General features: G+C 44.2%; 1 protein-coding gene across 1 annotated transcript; it reads left to right on the top strand.

The window, feature by feature from the left end:
* Nucleotides 1-47: 47 nt before the first annotated feature.
* wsb1 (WD repeat and SOCS box containing 1) lies at nt 48-10,988 on the top strand. Its single transcript, XM_061046177.1, has 9 exons — nt 48-403; nt 2,611-2,779; nt 4,446-4,729; nt 4,816-4,947; nt 5,811-5,911; nt 7,953-8,125; nt 9,022-9,135; nt 10,330-10,437; nt 10,604-10,988. The coding sequence occupies exons 1-9, from the start codon at nt 364-366 to the stop codon at nt 10,764-10,766; spliced, it is 1,284 nt and encodes a 427-aa protein (XP_060902160.1). The 5' UTR covers nt 48-363; the 3' UTR covers nt 10,767-10,988.
* The last annotated feature ends 6,058 nt before the right edge of the window (nt 10,989-17,046 follow it).

Here is a 17,046-nt window from a genome sequence, read left to right as displayed (position 1 = left end):
CGTTCATCAAGCCCCCGCCCATTGTGTGACGCCACAGCCCTCCTTTAATAGAAAACAGATCCCCCTCGGTGTGAAACCATTATCTTCACGGTCGTCCTTCTATCTACAACAATTAACTGCATCATCAAACGTGTTAGACATTCGTAAAAACACAGCGGATCATCTTCATCACAGATTAACAAAGTTAAATATATTCCGAAATCGAAGAAGTTGAAGAAAAGATCAGTTTACGGATCGGACGTTCAGCTCGGCGGAGGGATATCAGCGGTGGTAGAAGAGGAAACAGGCTCCGCTCTTTTATTTCCTTTTATAATTCAATACGTGCTCGGATTATTTTCTCTCAGCTCTGTAGTCTTTATTTAGATGGCAAGCTTCCCAGAATCTGTACACGAAAATGATATAGGTAAGTAGACTAATTTATTTATATTTTCTATGATAATGTATCCGTGGGTAGGTAGCTCCTCCTCCTGTGAGTGTTACGGTAACGTTTACCTCACCGTTAAAAAGTTAACCTCTGATTAACGGTCCTCTGATATTTATATTTATAATAATCTATAATAATCTATAATAATAATAATCTCACGTTGAAAAATACAAACATAAAACATGACGCCGTGTGTTGAGAGGGGCTGTGGCCGAGCATCCTCACGTGTTTATGGTTCCGTTCAGTAACTAATTATATCTCTTTGAACGTGTTTGAAACGTGTTTATTTTGGGCCTGGTATTTGTGTTACGTTGTTGTGTTTTATGTTTTATAGGGAGTGAAACTTTAAACCGAAACTCCGTGTTTAGCTCAGTCTGGCGTTAGCTGCTACTTGCTGCCTTGAGGTGCTCCGTGGAAACATCGTACGTCCCCGTTGTCGAGCCGTAATGACTAATGCATGCATTCAAGAGCTATGGTCTATTTACAGTCTGCTGTTTTTAGGCTCTGCTCTAAAAAAAAAAAAAGAAAAAAAAAAAGAAGTCTTGTGTCTTTGGCGGTGAAATATGTGTTAATTTATATTTGTAAATATGGCTGGTGTTTGATTCGTGGCACAGAGCTCCTTTGTGCTTCAGCGGCAGAATTAAGAACAAAAATGAGCCTCAGGTAAACGTTGCTATCCGTCACATGTCATGATTTATAGTCAAAAGTTTGCTCCCTTGCCACATCTAATAGTTGTATGTTCTTAAATGGTTAACGACTAAAAATGAATGACAGCAATTAACAAAATAACTAAATAAATATATTTATTTTTCCGTCCATTGCTGACACATTTTCAAAAGCTTTACGCTTTTTTTGGCTGCTCTGAATCGTCAGGCAAAAGTCACAACTCTGGTATTTCCCCACTCATAGTTTCTACTTTCGAAAGCCACTCAATGTGCGTATAATAACTCACAAATATGATAAATACAATATTTCCGAGGAGTGCATGAAGGCAGCACGTGATACTGCACTCGCTGCTAACCCTAACCCACCAGCAGCATGGCTGACCGGTTCACTGTAATGTATGTAGTTAGTTAGTTATTTTAATGTTAATGATGATTAAAGATGGAGGAGGTCCTAAAGAATGCGGCTCAGACTCATCCATCCCCCACAGCTTCATTCAGGAGACGGAGCTACGTGCTGAACGCCACACAGTACTGACTATACTTAATATTAATATTTACCTATATATTATAAACTTAAACACTGAGGAGTCATATACTGAGTCTAAATACTGCTCAGGTCCAATCTGTACATGTAAAGAAAATGTTATTTTTTCCACATTTCAAGATTTAAAGAACTAGTTCATGAGACAGTGACAGACAATGACCTTAGGTTAGAGATTTAAACTGCATAAAACATTCACAGCCACTCGACTCAAATCCAACCTAAAGTTCAAATAGGTAAAAACATGTATTATTGAAAGGTCGTGTTTATCGTTTCAGTGACAATTAAAGATTTTTCTTTGGCCCAATGATTCTCTGAAAGTCCGCCTTCAGAGCAACATGATCATTATTTATTAAAAACCAATAAATAAAGTCCAACTGTGTTTTAATGATTAATAATGACCTTAGACAGCTCGTGTTAAAACAAAGACTGACTTAGAGGAGGTCATCTTCTTCTCTTATTGAGCCGTGTGACTGATGGAGCTACACGGACGTTACTAACATTAACTATATAACCGTGAGGAGCAGGAAGGTCTAAGGCTGGATTAATCAATCACAATTTTATCATCATGGCGAGAAACACACCTTCATAAATAACAAAACAGAATGCCCTCCGTTAGAGGAAGCTAAGGCTAACTATCAGTTCCATCTTTAATAATTATAATGAAATCAATCATGTTTGTTGTTGTTTTTAAGACAGACATGTTGCAAACAGGAGTTTTATGAAACATGGAAGACAGCAGAATGCTCATATTAGCTCTTTTTTTTCTGTTAGTTTATCACATGTCTTATCCTTATTGCACAATGTTATCGTGTTTCACTCCCATTGCTGGTTGTCCAATCAGATGCCAGCATCGGTGACAGGCCCTCTTGTGTATGGCGAGTCACAGGACGCCTCTTTACTATGATTTGAATCTCTGTGGGTGTGTTCCTGTTAATAATTGCTCTGAAGTCACTGACCGTGTTTGTGTTGTTGTGCAGGTAAGGCTAAGTTCATCGGTGAACTCCTCGTACCTGTTGCTCCCTTTGACCAGAAGTCCGGGCGCGAGGCTTGGACTGTCGCCTTTGCACCTAATGGTTCCTACTTGGCGTGGTCTCAGGGGCATCGCATTGTGAGGCTTATTCCCTGGACTCAATGCCTGAAGAACTTGTGAGTATCTAAAATATGCTCTGTTACAAGTCCAGGAATCCTGCACATAATAACTCACATCAAATACTTTAATTCTCAGTCTCTCACCTGCAAACATACATTTCTGTGTTAAAACACCATCAGACAGACTGCCAGAAGGAGTGCAGAAGTTTACCTTTAAGAAACGATGGACACAGACACACCTGTCTTATGAGAAGTGTCGACGTGTCTGAAACTGAACGATTCACAGAAACTCACTCCAAACTTCTCTGACTGCAAAAACAACGTTTACACAACCTCGTGGTTTTGTTTTTCTCATGAATTCACCTTTGAAACAAACAAACTAGAAAAACTCCAAAAGTTCCGTATTTTAAACGGTCTGAATCTTCACCAAATAAAACATTTCTACCCTAACCCTGGGAGACATGAGACTGCAGCACCACCCTCATGTGTCTGTTATTAATGATTCCTAACCCTCTGTGAAGAAGCTGTGTTCAGAGGTGAACAGCTCATTTATGGTTTCATGAGAGGGGGAGCGGTGAGTGAGTCTCGCTGTTAGGAGTGAGTCCAGGTCGCTCTTACTAGACGAGTCCTCCCCTTCACTGCTGCACTACTTTCTCTCCCCTGACTCCATCTCATGTCTCCACTGCTGGTTTGGTAGTCCAGTTAAAGAACCCGCCCCGCCTCCACCCCCACCCACCCTAGAAAACGATTTTGAACCCTGACAGATCCACAGCTCGATGATTAAAGCAGACTAACATCCAGAATCTTCTCTGCTCCCTCGCCTGCTCTGTGTTGAATTCCTCTCTGACTAAATTACAGACTGTCTCACTCTACAGAGACCCCGCCTGCTCGTTGGTGATATATCACTGAGTTATGCAAACCAAGAATTTACCCTGAAGGGAACAGGAATCTGAACTTAAAATCTCTTGGTCTTATGTTAACGACTGACCTGTTTTTTCTACAACAACACGTTACCCTCACCACAGTTAACGCTTCTGTTTCCTTCATATTAACTGTTAGAGATAACTCACTGTTGACCTAAGCGTACGTCGCTGGAGAAGGTCACGTCTGAGCCGTGATGGAGTCGTTGATTTTCAGAGTCACAGAAAGCAGCTTCAGAGCTGTTGATGATATTCAAAGTGTTTTCAGGTCCCTGAAACTTAAACAGAGAGGTTCTCCTCAGAGCTGACGACATGTCTTGTATATTCAGCTACCTTTCTGCTTAACCGGTTCCTCTTCCCGTCTCCAAGCGGCCTTGTGACTCTCAGAGCCGCCCTTTGAGTCAGTCTTCAGAACAAGAGCTGTTTGTTTCTAACGTCAGGCTGCTGAGCTGCTGTTTCCCTGCAGAGCCAACAGATACTTAACTCTGCAGCTGATGGTTTGCTCTGAGAACACTCGGGGTGGGGGTGGGGGGTTCTCTAGTCCAGGGTTGGCTGAACCAGATATACTGTGTTGCTTTGTTGTCGTAGGATCAGCAGCAGCAGAATCCAGCGTCTGTGTGCTTAGTGAGCAGCAGGGCTGTAACACGTCAGTAACCACACAACATCAGTCAAACGCGCAGGACTTCAGCGGTATCACAGCATAGACTTCTTTAGATTTTTACTAGAATGGTGTCAAAGTTTAAAGTTCTGGTTTCATGACGATCGTCACCGTCATCTTCTGTCTTTGCTCTCTGTCGCTGCAGCTCACTGGGTCACAGTGAGGAGGTCACCGATGCTTCCAGCCCCGAACATCTCTCCCGTCGGGGCAGCGATGGAGGACAGGTCGTCCCAGTGGGCGGAGAGCCCCGTGAACACACCATCGACTGCGGTGACACCGTGTGGGGAATGGCGTTCGGCTCGTCCGTGCCAGAGAAGCAGAGCCGCTGTGTGAACATCGAGTGGCACCGCTTCAAGTTCGGCCAAGACCAGCTGCTGCTCGCAACGGGCCTCAACAACGGACGCATCAAGATCTGGGATGTATACACTGGTGAGGACACGCCCCTTTTACCTTTATGACTTAGCTCCCACGTGTTGCTAAAACTCTTTGATTAATCATGTGACGCATGTTTGCAGGAAAACTGTTGCTGAATCTGATGGACCACACTGATGTGGTGCGGGACTTGACTTTTGCCCCCGATGGCAGCCTCATGCTGGTTTCTGCATCCCGAGATAAAACCCTGAGAGTGTGGGACCTCAAGGATGATGGTACGCACATCAACTTCCTGTTTACATTGTTTATCTGAAACAAAAGAAAATATACATTTAGAAACATCTTGAAAGACGACAGATGAGAGACTCCTTCGTGTTTCTGGTAACCATAAATATCCCGACACGTTTACGGTACATCCTGTCCTATCAAAATAAAGCTTGTATATACAGTATAAACCAATTGAATTCATAAGAACATGAGTAAAGATGATCAGATTTTAAAGCTGGACAATCAAAACAAATGTGACCTGATGAGATGGTGAAATGTAAAAAGGAAAGTGAAACACAGACGTATGAATAGTAAGCAGCAGTGTTCAAGAGAGGTGTCAACAGAAACAGTGACCTCTTTGTTTTTGTTCTGATGTTGACAGTTTAAATTCAGCCCGGGGACTCAAAGCACCATTTACATCTAGAGAGTTTTTATACGCAACACATACAGAAGATATGAGGGGCCCTGATCTGAAAACACACACATCAGAAACACAGATCATTTGACCTCTGACCTCTGCACGGTGAGCGAGCAAGGAGCTCCTCTGCAAGGTGAGGGAGCGAGGGAGGGAGGAGCTCCTCTGCTCTACTTCCTGTCAGAGTCCTTCACTCCTTGTCTCCTGTCTCCTGTCTCCCTCTCGTGTTCCTCACTCCTCTCCTCTCTCTGCTTCCTCGTCTCATGTCTTCCTCTCTGCTTCCTCGTCTCTTGTCTCCCTCTCTGCTTCATCACCCCTCGTCTCTCGTCTCCCCCTCTGCTTGCCATTACTTTTCTCTCTTCACAGATCCGATGACTCACCCTGTAGGTGTTGTGGCAGCTGTGTAGCTCTGACAGTGGTAAACTTCCTTCCACTGATGTATTTTGTGTTCTGCAGGGAACATGGTGAAGGTTCTGCGCGGGCATCAGAACTGGGTGTACTGCACGGCCTTCTCACCCAACTCCTCCATCCTATGCTCCGTCGGCGCAGGCAAAGCAGTACGTACACAAGTTCTTGTTTCCCTACGTATGTGTGAATCTGCTTGTTGTGCTCAATCAACCTCCAAATGAAAACCCTCCCAGTCTGCTGCGCTCTTCATTTACAGCTCAGAACTAATGTGCCTGGTGTTGTGATTAGTTGAGCTTCGTCCTTTTTTTTTTTTTGCTCTTGGTGTTCTGAAGTCTGCATGCAGAGCACAGATCTTAAAGGTTAAACTGTTTAACTCCACATGATCAGGCTGTAATGATACTCTTTAGAAATCCTCATGTTAACTCTGTATATACCTAAAGGTTAGCAGACATGTTTGAGGAGTAGCTTCCACTGTTAGCTTAAACTGTGTCAACATGGAGGTTCAGGTAGTCATGGTTGTTAGGCTGTGTGTGTCCCTACAAAGTGTGTCTTGCTCTTCCTGTCACAGGTGGTGGCAGAGCTCAGTGTGTGATTGGTTTTGAACGGAGCGCCGCGCTGACATTTTGAGCAGCCGGTGTAAACCGGGGACGCACAGTACGCAATGCCCAAAGGCCTCGCCAGGCCGCCTGGCACCTGACCCGCAAGGTCAATCTGTACGTAGGTGCTGCTCCGTGTCTGTCTACCTCTGCTGTTGCAGTTCCTCTTATTTAATTTCAGTTTAAAACTGGTTGTTAAACATCCCCCCCCTCACCTCTCTCCTAAACCCATCTCTACCCCCCTCCCCATCTTGAAATAGCTCCGCCCTCTTTCTGCACACACTAGCTTCTCTGTGTAACCAGGATCTTTACTGTCAGTGTAAATGTTTCTCTCACAGCATCATCCACATTCATAGAGAAGATTCAGTTTAACAACGAGCATGCCCGCCCTCACTGTCACTGTTCTCCAGCAGCTGCTTCTTCTTCATCTAATGACCTATCACAGGCACAGCTACTGTGCAGGTTTAGACACCTTTGAATTACTGCATGCACTTATTCAGACCTGTGACTTTAAAAAGTTTCATACAGAGCTCCACACAGTCTCTGCTGTGGGCAGCGGCAGTGGAACAACAATAAATGATCTGCAGATGAGTTATATAACACATAGTTAGGAAATCCCTGAGAGAAAAGCTGCTTCTGTTTCTAACTTCTCTTCTGAAAGTAGAAAAAGAGGAAATAAGTGAGTCAGTAAACAGTCGGCTGCATGTGACTGATTTTATATAATCATTAACTTCATCTGTCAACAAACAGTTTCTCCTGTTTCCCCACAAAGTGCACGTTACATAACACCTACCTGACGACTGATTTACAGATATCAACACACACAACCATGAGGACTGTGTGTGTGTGTGTGTGACTGTAATGTGTGTTTGTGTGAGACTGTAATGTGTGTGAGACTGTAATGAGTGTTTGTGTGTGACTGTAATGTGTATGTGTGAGACTGTAATGAGTGTGTGTGTGTGTGTGAGACTGTAATGAGTGTGTGTGAGACTGTAATGAGTGTGTGTGTGTGTGTGTGTGTGAGACTGTAATGAGTGTGTGTGTGAGACTGTAATGTGTGTTTGTGTGAGACTGTAATGTGTGTGAGACTGTAATGAGTGTTTGTGTGTGACTGTAATGTGTATGTGTGTGTGACTGTTATGTGTGTGTGTGTGTGTGTGTGTGTGTGTATGTATGTGTGTGTGTGACTGTAATGTGTATGTGTGTGTGTACTTAGGCGGAGGTCCTTTGGCCATAAATTCTTCTTCTCTCTTGCAGTCTCTCTTCGTAGTCCTGGAGCTGCGAGCCTTTTGTAAAGAGACCCGTGCAGTAACATAATGTAACCTTAAGTTACTTCCTGTTTGATTATTTCCTCTCTTCACGTTAACTCAGCTGAACTTTTAGTCTAAGATGCACATGTTTAAAGTTAATGTAGTGTTGCATTGTGACGCAGCCTTGCTGCTTGTGTAGCATGAGCTCGTGTGTTTGGTGTTCCTGGTTAAATTGATTAATTCTCTTAAATTCATGCTGTTAATTCAATCTGTTTATAATTCAGACATCTATGACTCGAACCAACCACGGCTCCCGCTGTAACAACCCCCTCTTCACCTTGCAGGTGTTCCTATGGAACATGGATCAGTACGCTTTGATCCGGAAGCTGGAGGGCCACCACCATGACGTAGTGTCATGTGACTTCTCACCAGATGGGGCGCTGTTAGCGACCGCCTCTTATGACACGCGGGTCATCCTGTGGGACCACCACAAGGGCACCAACCTGCTGGAGCTGGGGTAAGAATACAAACACCAGATCATCTCGACATCAATGTTTTACGGCGTCTGATTTATGTGGTGCTCCCTCTAGAGGACTCTTCCAGAAACACACTTTGTACATCGGAGCCTTTAGTGTTATTGTTGTTGTTGTTGTTGTCTCTACATTGCACGCCTGGTTAAAGGAAGAATATGTGACTTTTTGATCCAGTAGATGTCGCCCATGAGCACCAGCATTCAAACAAAAACAACTCCTGCTGCATTGTTGTGTTAGCATGCTAATGCTAGCGATGTTTAGTTTGCTCGTATCTTCACACTGCATGTAAATTTACACGAAATGACCGTGATCGAGACACGCTTACGTGACATTCAAATAATTAGAGAGTACAGTATGTTATTCTTCTTTGCTCTAGTCCCTCAATTAAACAACTTTCATACACAAGGGGGGGAGCCGGCTGGCCGTCCAGGGAACGTAAACAAAGTGAAGCTACGGCTCAGAAACAGACAGTGGGACTCGGGTGTCACACTCATTGTAGACAGTCATGACTCACAGAGTTATTTTCAGAGGATAAATTTGATTTCTGCTACATTTAAGTGTGAAAAATCACATATTCTTCCTCTAAGGTTAATCAGCTGGTGGAGTAAACTGTGAGGACTTTAGGCTTCCTGATGGTGAAACAGGAAGTGGTAAAGGGCTCAAGGACACGTTGATTACACAATAATTAATATCAACATGTGACCTCAGCTGGTCATGTAACCCTTGTACTGAAGAGAGCGAATGTTTGTCCTCTGATCTCACAGTTCTTTTAATTCCTGATATTAAATGTGCTCAAAGTTTGATACGTATTAACTCAAACAGTCCGTGTTTATCTTGAAGCCGAGAATGTGTTCTGACGCTGTGTCTCCTCACTCTGCAGACACCTCTTCCCTCCTCCATCTCCCATCTTCGCTGGAGGATCAAACGACCGCTGGGTTCGCTCTGTGAGCTTCTGCCCCGATGGACGTCACATCGCCAGCATCACAGACGACAGGTAAGACACTGAAAGGAGATCTCAGGTAACATCTGCAGTCTCTCTTCATCCACAGATTATTTAATGAGACGTTTCTGTGTCTTTGTGATCAAATCAAAAACGTTTGCAGTCTTAGAATCTTAATCGTTATTTCAACTCATCACACCAACGTGTTCTTTAAAAACCTTCAAACTTTAGTCCAACTGAACGCCACACTAAAGAAAAGTTAACAGTGTCCACTCAAACGTCTTTGTGTTGTGGCGTCTCTGACGACGTCGTCTCGTAACGGTGACTTGAGCTTCTCACTCATTGTAGATAGTCATGACTCAGAGAGGCGTTTACACAGGATATACCTGATTCCTGATTTATTTATGTGACACATGTCGCACATTCTTCCTTCAAGGAGCGAAAGACAAACAATCAACAGAGGTCGAATACACGTCCTGGCTCCTCCTCCAGTTTGTTCTACACATTGTTAGTTTCTGAAAATGATGATCTGCACGGGTCTGAAGATATAACACGTTCAATGTTCTGTTCTCTCAGTGTGGGTTACATGTTCACTCAAAGGAACATCTTTCCTTTCTTTGTCGACCTTCAGTCAAAACCTTCAAACCAATCCATGTTTGAAGGTCTGGGATCATAACGTCATGTGGCGTTTCAGTCGGTCACATCAGTCTGAATGACCGTCTGCAACACTTTCATTCAAGTCTCTAAAGCAGCAGCAGGAGGCTGTACTGTGTGCGTGTGCGTGTGTGGGTGGAGCCGTGTGTGTGTGTCCTGAGCTGATGTTTGTTCACGTCTGACGTGTCGTGCACACGCTGATGGAGAATAACAGCAGCAGTTTGTTTTCCTCACACGGAGTTAGGAAGTCTTAATGGAGCCGCTGTATGCTGCTGTGTTTGGACAGATCACATGACCGTCACAAGATGGCCATTAATCACTGTGACCGCTGGCTGACCAAGCTCTGAAGAGCTGGTGGAAAAAAGTGAGGGAGGAAGCGGCGTGGAAAAACAAACGGGAGCAGACTTCCGATTCAAAACATCAGGAAGACAGTTTTGATCTGCAGGCACACGATAAACACGCAGAACTCTGACGTTAGTAAAGACTCTTCCAGTCTGCCATGGTCACTCGCTTTGTGTGTAAAGACGCTCGTTGTTACTCTAATGTCACCGTGTAAAGACACTCGTGGTCACTCCAACGTCTCTCTGCTCTCAGGTTGGTTCGTTTCTGGAGCATCGAGGAGAGAGCTCCTCAGGCCATCGCCTCGCTGTCCAACGGCCTCAGCTGTGCCTTCTCTGCTGAAGGAAATGTCCTAGCTGCTGGGTGAGACACTCACACACACAGCCTCACATTGCATCAGGAAACCAGTCCTTCAGGTTTTCTCCGTCTGAGTGTAGATTTTGTTTGACTTGGGTGTGTGATGTTCCTGTGTTGAACACCCTCCTCTTGTTTGCTCTCTCGCTCTTTTCTTCTTCTTCTTCTTCTGCAGAACTCGTGACGGCAGCATGCACTTCTGGGAGAGCCCTCTGAGTGTCTCCAGTCTGCAGCACATGTGCAGGATGGCGCTGCGTCGGGTGATGACCACGCAGCAGGTGGAGACCCTCGCCATCCCCACACCTCTCCGAGACTACCTGACCTACAAAGTCATCTAAACCTGCATCCCCCAGAACCAGAACCAGCCACCTGCCCCTGCAGCAGCAGGAAACTGGAAATGAACCCTTACAAAATTTTTCATGAAACTTTCAGGACAGGAGAAGAGTTACACAAATCCCCCCAACCCCACCTGCTCACAGCTGGACATTGTTTTGTACATATTTATTTTTTATACAGGAAGTGCTTTAGTAAACATGTGCTGGGGTCAGCACACAATCAAATCTATCAACCCCCCCTCCGTCATATCAGTGTGATGCCTGTCAGTGTTCGACTGTTTAACCGTCTCCTGCTCACGGGGCTCTCTCACCACGTCAGGTGTGTCCAGGTGGGCGAGCTAAAGGGAAGAGTCGCATATCAGCTCTGTGGACGTTACAACCCCGACATTTCTTAAGAAAGAAGACGATGACACAATATTTATCTACTCTCTGCTTGTAGGAAACACTATAATCTAATACTTTTACCCCACACTCATCGACCGACGCACAAACATGCCTTAAACAAAGATCATCTATTCAAACACTGATGCATGAATCCTCTGCAGTGTGAGACGCAGACAGAGGTCATTCAGAGGCGGTTCTCAGAGACGAGTCCGAGTCAGTGACGAGTGTTAGAAAGACGCTCGCATGATAAGGATTCAGATCAGCGTCTCTTTGATTGGTGACGAGTTCTATCACTGTACGACACACACAAACAGTTAGTTTTTATGTTAAAACGCTGCTGTGACCAAACTTTTTGTTTTTGCTTTAAAACTCCCCAAAGATTATTTTAAACTTTTAACCTGTTTTTACACGTCATCACAGATAACACCTGGGTGCTCGTCTTCTCTCATTTCTATTAGAAACATGGAGGAGAGTAGCACCACGTGCTCCGAGCAGACGGAGGATGCATACCCAGCATGTCCCAGTTAACGTACCACAAATAAAAACAACAGAATATGATTGCCTTCATGATCACCAGATATCACACACGATCACGTTAAAGGCTGCTGATTTTTTCACTCACAGACCAAACTGCCCCGCCCACCTCAGAGCTCCACCCCCCCCCAACTTCAGCCCACCTCAAACATGTTGCAGAGCGGAGACAAAAATGGCAAACGTGTGCTGTTTGGTCTCTGTGTGCACGTGTGAGTGAGTGAGTGTGCACGTGTGAGTGTGCACATCTGGCAGTGGTTGAGTATGTGTGTTTCCGTGTACGTGCGTGTGAGTGCCCTGTGGGGCAGAAGAAGCCTTTGACACCCGAGTGTCGTTCGATCACTTCTCACCTCTGCCGCTAGCCTTCTTTATTTGAACTTGTACAGAAACCTGTCAACAGTCTTGTGTGACATGTATATGCGTGTGTATGTATATATATAAATGTAACATGTCTATAAACATATGGAGGGTTTCAAACCTTCTTTTTTCCACTTTATTTTCTCTTCTTAATGTTCCTTTTAAATGTGAAAGTGTCCACATGTCTCACCGCAAAGAGTAAGAGGTGTGTCCGACCCTCTGAAGCCAAACACGTGTTTGAATGTTTCGAAATGGTTTTTAGATTTCAGTTTGTGGTGAGGACACGTGAAAGTTAGAGCAGCCGTGTTCTGGACGGCTTCCCGACCGTCTGTGCTGAAGCCAAAGGTTTTCTCTGTCTGGTTATGCAAGCGCTTGGCTGGCTTTCAAACGTTCTTGTTGACTCATGGAAGACGTGTCTCTCGTTAGTGAACCTTATCCGGGGTCTGCAGAACACGTTGGTCAGCTGCGTGATCAGAAACACTCAGCGCTGCCTAAGCGAGACGACACATGAAGCTTTAAAAACATGTTAAAAGTAAGGCTGTCACGATGAATCACCTGCTGCTACATCTTTGAATGTTTCACTTTAACAAACTCTCAGACAGCTCAGCTGATGAATCCAAAGTCATATCCACCTTATGACATCACACATTGACCTTTGTTACCGTTCCTTTGAGCTGGTTAACATCACTTTCGGATCCCTAACCACTTCCTGTTTCTGGGCTTTACTTTATTGCCGCATTCCATTTGCCTCGGATCTCGGAACTGGGAATGACGTCACACCCGAGTTAACTGCGTTCCAGTTGCAAGTCGGAAAAGCAACATGGCCGCCTCCAGGAGTACCTTTGTTTTGTTAGCTAACACCAGACGATAACACACTGCGTGATAGTTTCATGTAAACACCTCCACAGAGAGAACTCGCACCAAACCATCGGTCTGATTGATTTAATTACACAAAATAAATGCCTGACCACTTTTATTTTGAAATGTGAAATAATGGAATTTAAATGATGCGATTCATTGTGATTTAATCGTTGACAGCTCTACTTTTGAATGTATAAAGTTTCTATATAGTTCTCTTGTCTCTGAATGTGTGTTTGTAGTTTGAAATAAAGATTTTTTAAAGTAAAAGTTGTGTTTGTCTTATTGTTTAGAGGAAGTTGACACACCTTCAACTTGTCTGCTCCTCCAACAGCAACATGCTGCTTTGAAGAAATGACATGACTTTTTTAGTTAATTAATGTGGAGAATATTTGTCTCCATAGAAACGAGAACGCATCGAGTTAACGCTGTGACATCACTACATGAACACATCAGTCATTTAAACTTTAGACTTTGAAATGTGTCAAAAACATCAAGAAAAACACAAAAATAGACCCCTAGCACCTAACTCATCAAGCGCCGCCCACTTGCCCAAATATGGTCACTTCCAGCTCCTGCAAACCAACATAGGCTGTGTCCGAAACGTCACAAGGAGTATGTGATATTATGATCCGAAATCGCAATTTTCCCGGATGTTTACTAGATCGGAACGGAATTGGGCATAATTTTAAGATTTATTTTTGGAAACGGAAGCAACTGGTGATCAACTGAGTCGCCCCACAATGCACTGCGGCTCTCAGACTGTCCAATCACTGAGCTCTCCAGCCAGCCAACTAGCGGCTGAAAATAAAAGTTCTGTTCTGAAATACATTTTACATGTTGCAAAATAATATTAAAATGACAGTTTGTATATTATTGAATTATATTTACGGTCGAGCTAGCTTGATGCTAGCTTGATTCTAGCTCATAGAACGGAGCTCAGACCGGAAGTGCGTTGCGTGACCCGTATGTTGCTAACTTAATATTTACAGTCTATGGTTGCTTAATGGTCGGGTTAGTATGCAGTGGATATATTGGGAATAGTTGGTAGTTGGTATTTTTTGGTTTCGGACACAGCCAATGTGACAGACAGAGTGCTGAACTGGGCACCTAAAGGTTCTTAAAGGTCCCATATTCAGCTTTTTCTGGTTTTATATGCCCTTTAGTGTGTTTTCCAAGTGTCCTGTGCATGTTTAGGCACATCTATGTGCAAAAATTCAAAGTCCGCGGCTTCTCCTACCTCCTCCTGTTAGCTGTAGCATTAGCTGCATGTAACGCTCGGTTCTAGCCCCCCTCGATAAAAATGTGTCAGTCCGACATCATTGTCAGTGTGATATCACTGATCTAAGTCCATTGGCTCGTTGTGCCCTGCAGCTCATGTTGAAATTTCCGAGATGCGTGCTGAGCAACTGACCAATAACGACAGAGTGGATCGGCAGACCAATCAGAGCAGACTTGGCCCACGTGGGGTCTAACAGTGTGGGCTCAGTAGAGCGTAGCTGACGGACTCAGAGCGGAGAGGGCGCAAGGAGGAGCAGTACATGAAAACAGACACTTTTTTCGAACTTTAGCTATTGTGAACGTACAAAAGTAGGTACATAGATTAAATATACGAACCCCAAAAAGGGCATAATATGGGCTCTTTAAATAACCCTGCGGTTGATTTCTGACCATAACTCAGTCTACAGTGTCCAACCACTTGGATAGCACACATCCTGACCCCGCCCCCTCTGACCCTGGTCGTAAAGGTCACCACGTGGGACGGCATCTGTGTGACCACGGTAAAGAATGACAACAACCTGGTATAAGCTGACAGAGGACACCTTTGGCCCTGAAAGTCAGAGGAGGCGCCAATAACCCAGCTGCCCTGAACTGACCTCCGCACAGAGACAGTTCATCCAGATTCACTACTTTATGCTGACAGCACTACTCTACATTATTATTATTTTAAAAGAAAATCATAGTGGCCCCATGTAGGGAGGCTGTGGTCCTCAAGGTGGGCGTCCAGGGTACAAGTCCGACCTGTGGCTCCTTTCCCTGTGTTATTCCCATAGACTGTAAATATTCCCCACTCTGTCTCTCTCTCTTTCTCTCTGCCCCGTGTGCTCCATGTGCTCGTCTATGGGTGTGGTCCTTGTGCTCCGTGTGTGCCATGTGCTCCTTGTGCTCCGTGTGCACATTTTATTTTTGACTCAGACGGTTAATATGCTGTTAAAGTAATAAAGTCAAAGCAAGAAGAGGAATGGAGAATAATCATGACAAACAGAAATTAAAAGATTAAATAAGAAGTGAAAAGTAGAAGATATGAAATCTAATGAGGGAGAATAAGACGACCTCAAGTAACACTTCTATAAAATTATTATTTCAATAAAGGAAGTGACTGATTCTGTGAGTGCTCTCCTCAGGGAGCTAAATGTCAATAAGAGGGTGAGAAGTTTACATTTAAACATCAATAAGAGGGTCATAAGTGGGTCATAAGTTTACATTTAAACATCAATAAGAGGGTGAGAAGTTTTAAAGTTTCACACTGAGCTTTCTGCAGATTTCAGGATGTTTGGAACAAGTTCTCGTTCAATTCCTCCAAAACACCACGAAGAGCCACACACACGAGTGCAGGAATGTGTGACGTGTCAGTACACACACACACACACACAAACACACACACACACACACACAGAAGAATTGAGGAAGTTGCAGATCTTTCTTTAGGACTTCATCTACACAAACTCACCGTCCTCAGACACACAGCCGCACGTTTGGGTAAAACAACATCAAAAATAAAAACTGCTGTTCCTGATGTTGTTATCTGTGATATCGTGTTTGAGGGCGTTCAAACATGTGACAAATTGTTTTGGAATGATCCGTATCTCTGATGTTACATAACTTTGTCCTCTCCTGATCTTCTGGTCGGGATGCAAACAGGCGTGAGAGGTGTTCAGTCATGTTTTAAAAGAGAGAGAGAGCAACATCTAAATTATATAATTTTGTTGGCAACATTTCACTACCAAAAAGTTGCCAACGTACTTGTAAAATGTAGACAGTGTCCACAGGGGTGGAGCCAGGCAGTGCAGCTCAGAGCCCACCCCAAAAACCTGAACTGTGATTGGCTGTTTGCCTCGCCAGAGGCGGGACTTTACAACCGGCTGCTGGGAGCTTCCTTTACTGACGGACTGCTGCATGCATGGGGTATGTGGAAAATGGGATTCAATGTTGACACGTTATTGTGGAGACAGAAAAGGTTTATTAAAGCTTCACATTCATGTGAATGTGTTCATAACACCTCCGACCCCCCGCAGACGTCAGTGAGGACGCCCACCCCCACCAGTGTGCAGGAAGTTACCTGCAACTTTTGGTAAATAAAAAATGTTTACACAAAAATGGGTGTTCAGGACGTCTTTTTGGTTGCCATGGTATCGTAAACAGCCCGTTTAATTTTTACTGGTATCTTAAGAATCTTTACCTAAATTTAAGCTTCTTTAAAAACACGTTCATCATAACCCACAATGTTACATAAAGACGTGTGTCACCAGCGTACAGATTGACCACGGCTGTGTGTGTGTGTGTGTGTGTGTGTGTGTGTGTGTGTGTGTGTGTGTGTGCGACCTCAACCCTGATCGGGGCACACTGATAGATAAACATTTGCAGAACACCTGTCAAATGTTTTGACCATCCACAGCAGGATATCCAAACAGTCCGAGACGTTCAGGTCACGGAGTCGGCCCAAGTGTATGCAAGGTTCAGTGGTTTGGGGCTCGCCATCCAACACGCCAGAGAGCTAACAAACGTTACGACACACAGTGAGTGCTCTCTGTCCTCGGACAGAAATGAATGAATAATAGAGAAGTTGATAAAGATAAAGTGTGATCATTGTTCACTCTTTAACTTCTGCTGCAGAGTTCAGTCTCTTTAAATACTTAATTAATAAGTATTCAACCTGTGGTGGTAACGGCCCTCTATGTGGGACTCTTCACTGCTCCAGGTCTCCGGGGCTTCAGGGGATCATCAGGATGAAACTCACCTGGCTCAGTGAGCTCTTTAATCAGAGTAGCAGCCGCTCTTCTAGCAGACCTCATCAGACCTTCGTTCACCACAAACCTTGAAACGGTTCAGTTTCTTGTTTCTTTTCTGAGCCTGTCCTATAGTCCGTCCTGAT

This window comes from Labrus mixtus, chromosome 9 (assembly GCF_963584025.1).
Source record: "Labrus mixtus chromosome 9, fLabMix1.1, whole genome shotgun sequence".
NCBI lineage: Eukaryota > Metazoa > Chordata > Actinopteri > Labriformes > Labridae > Labrus > Labrus mixtus.
This window is presented reverse-complemented; position numbering and strand designations above follow the sequence as displayed.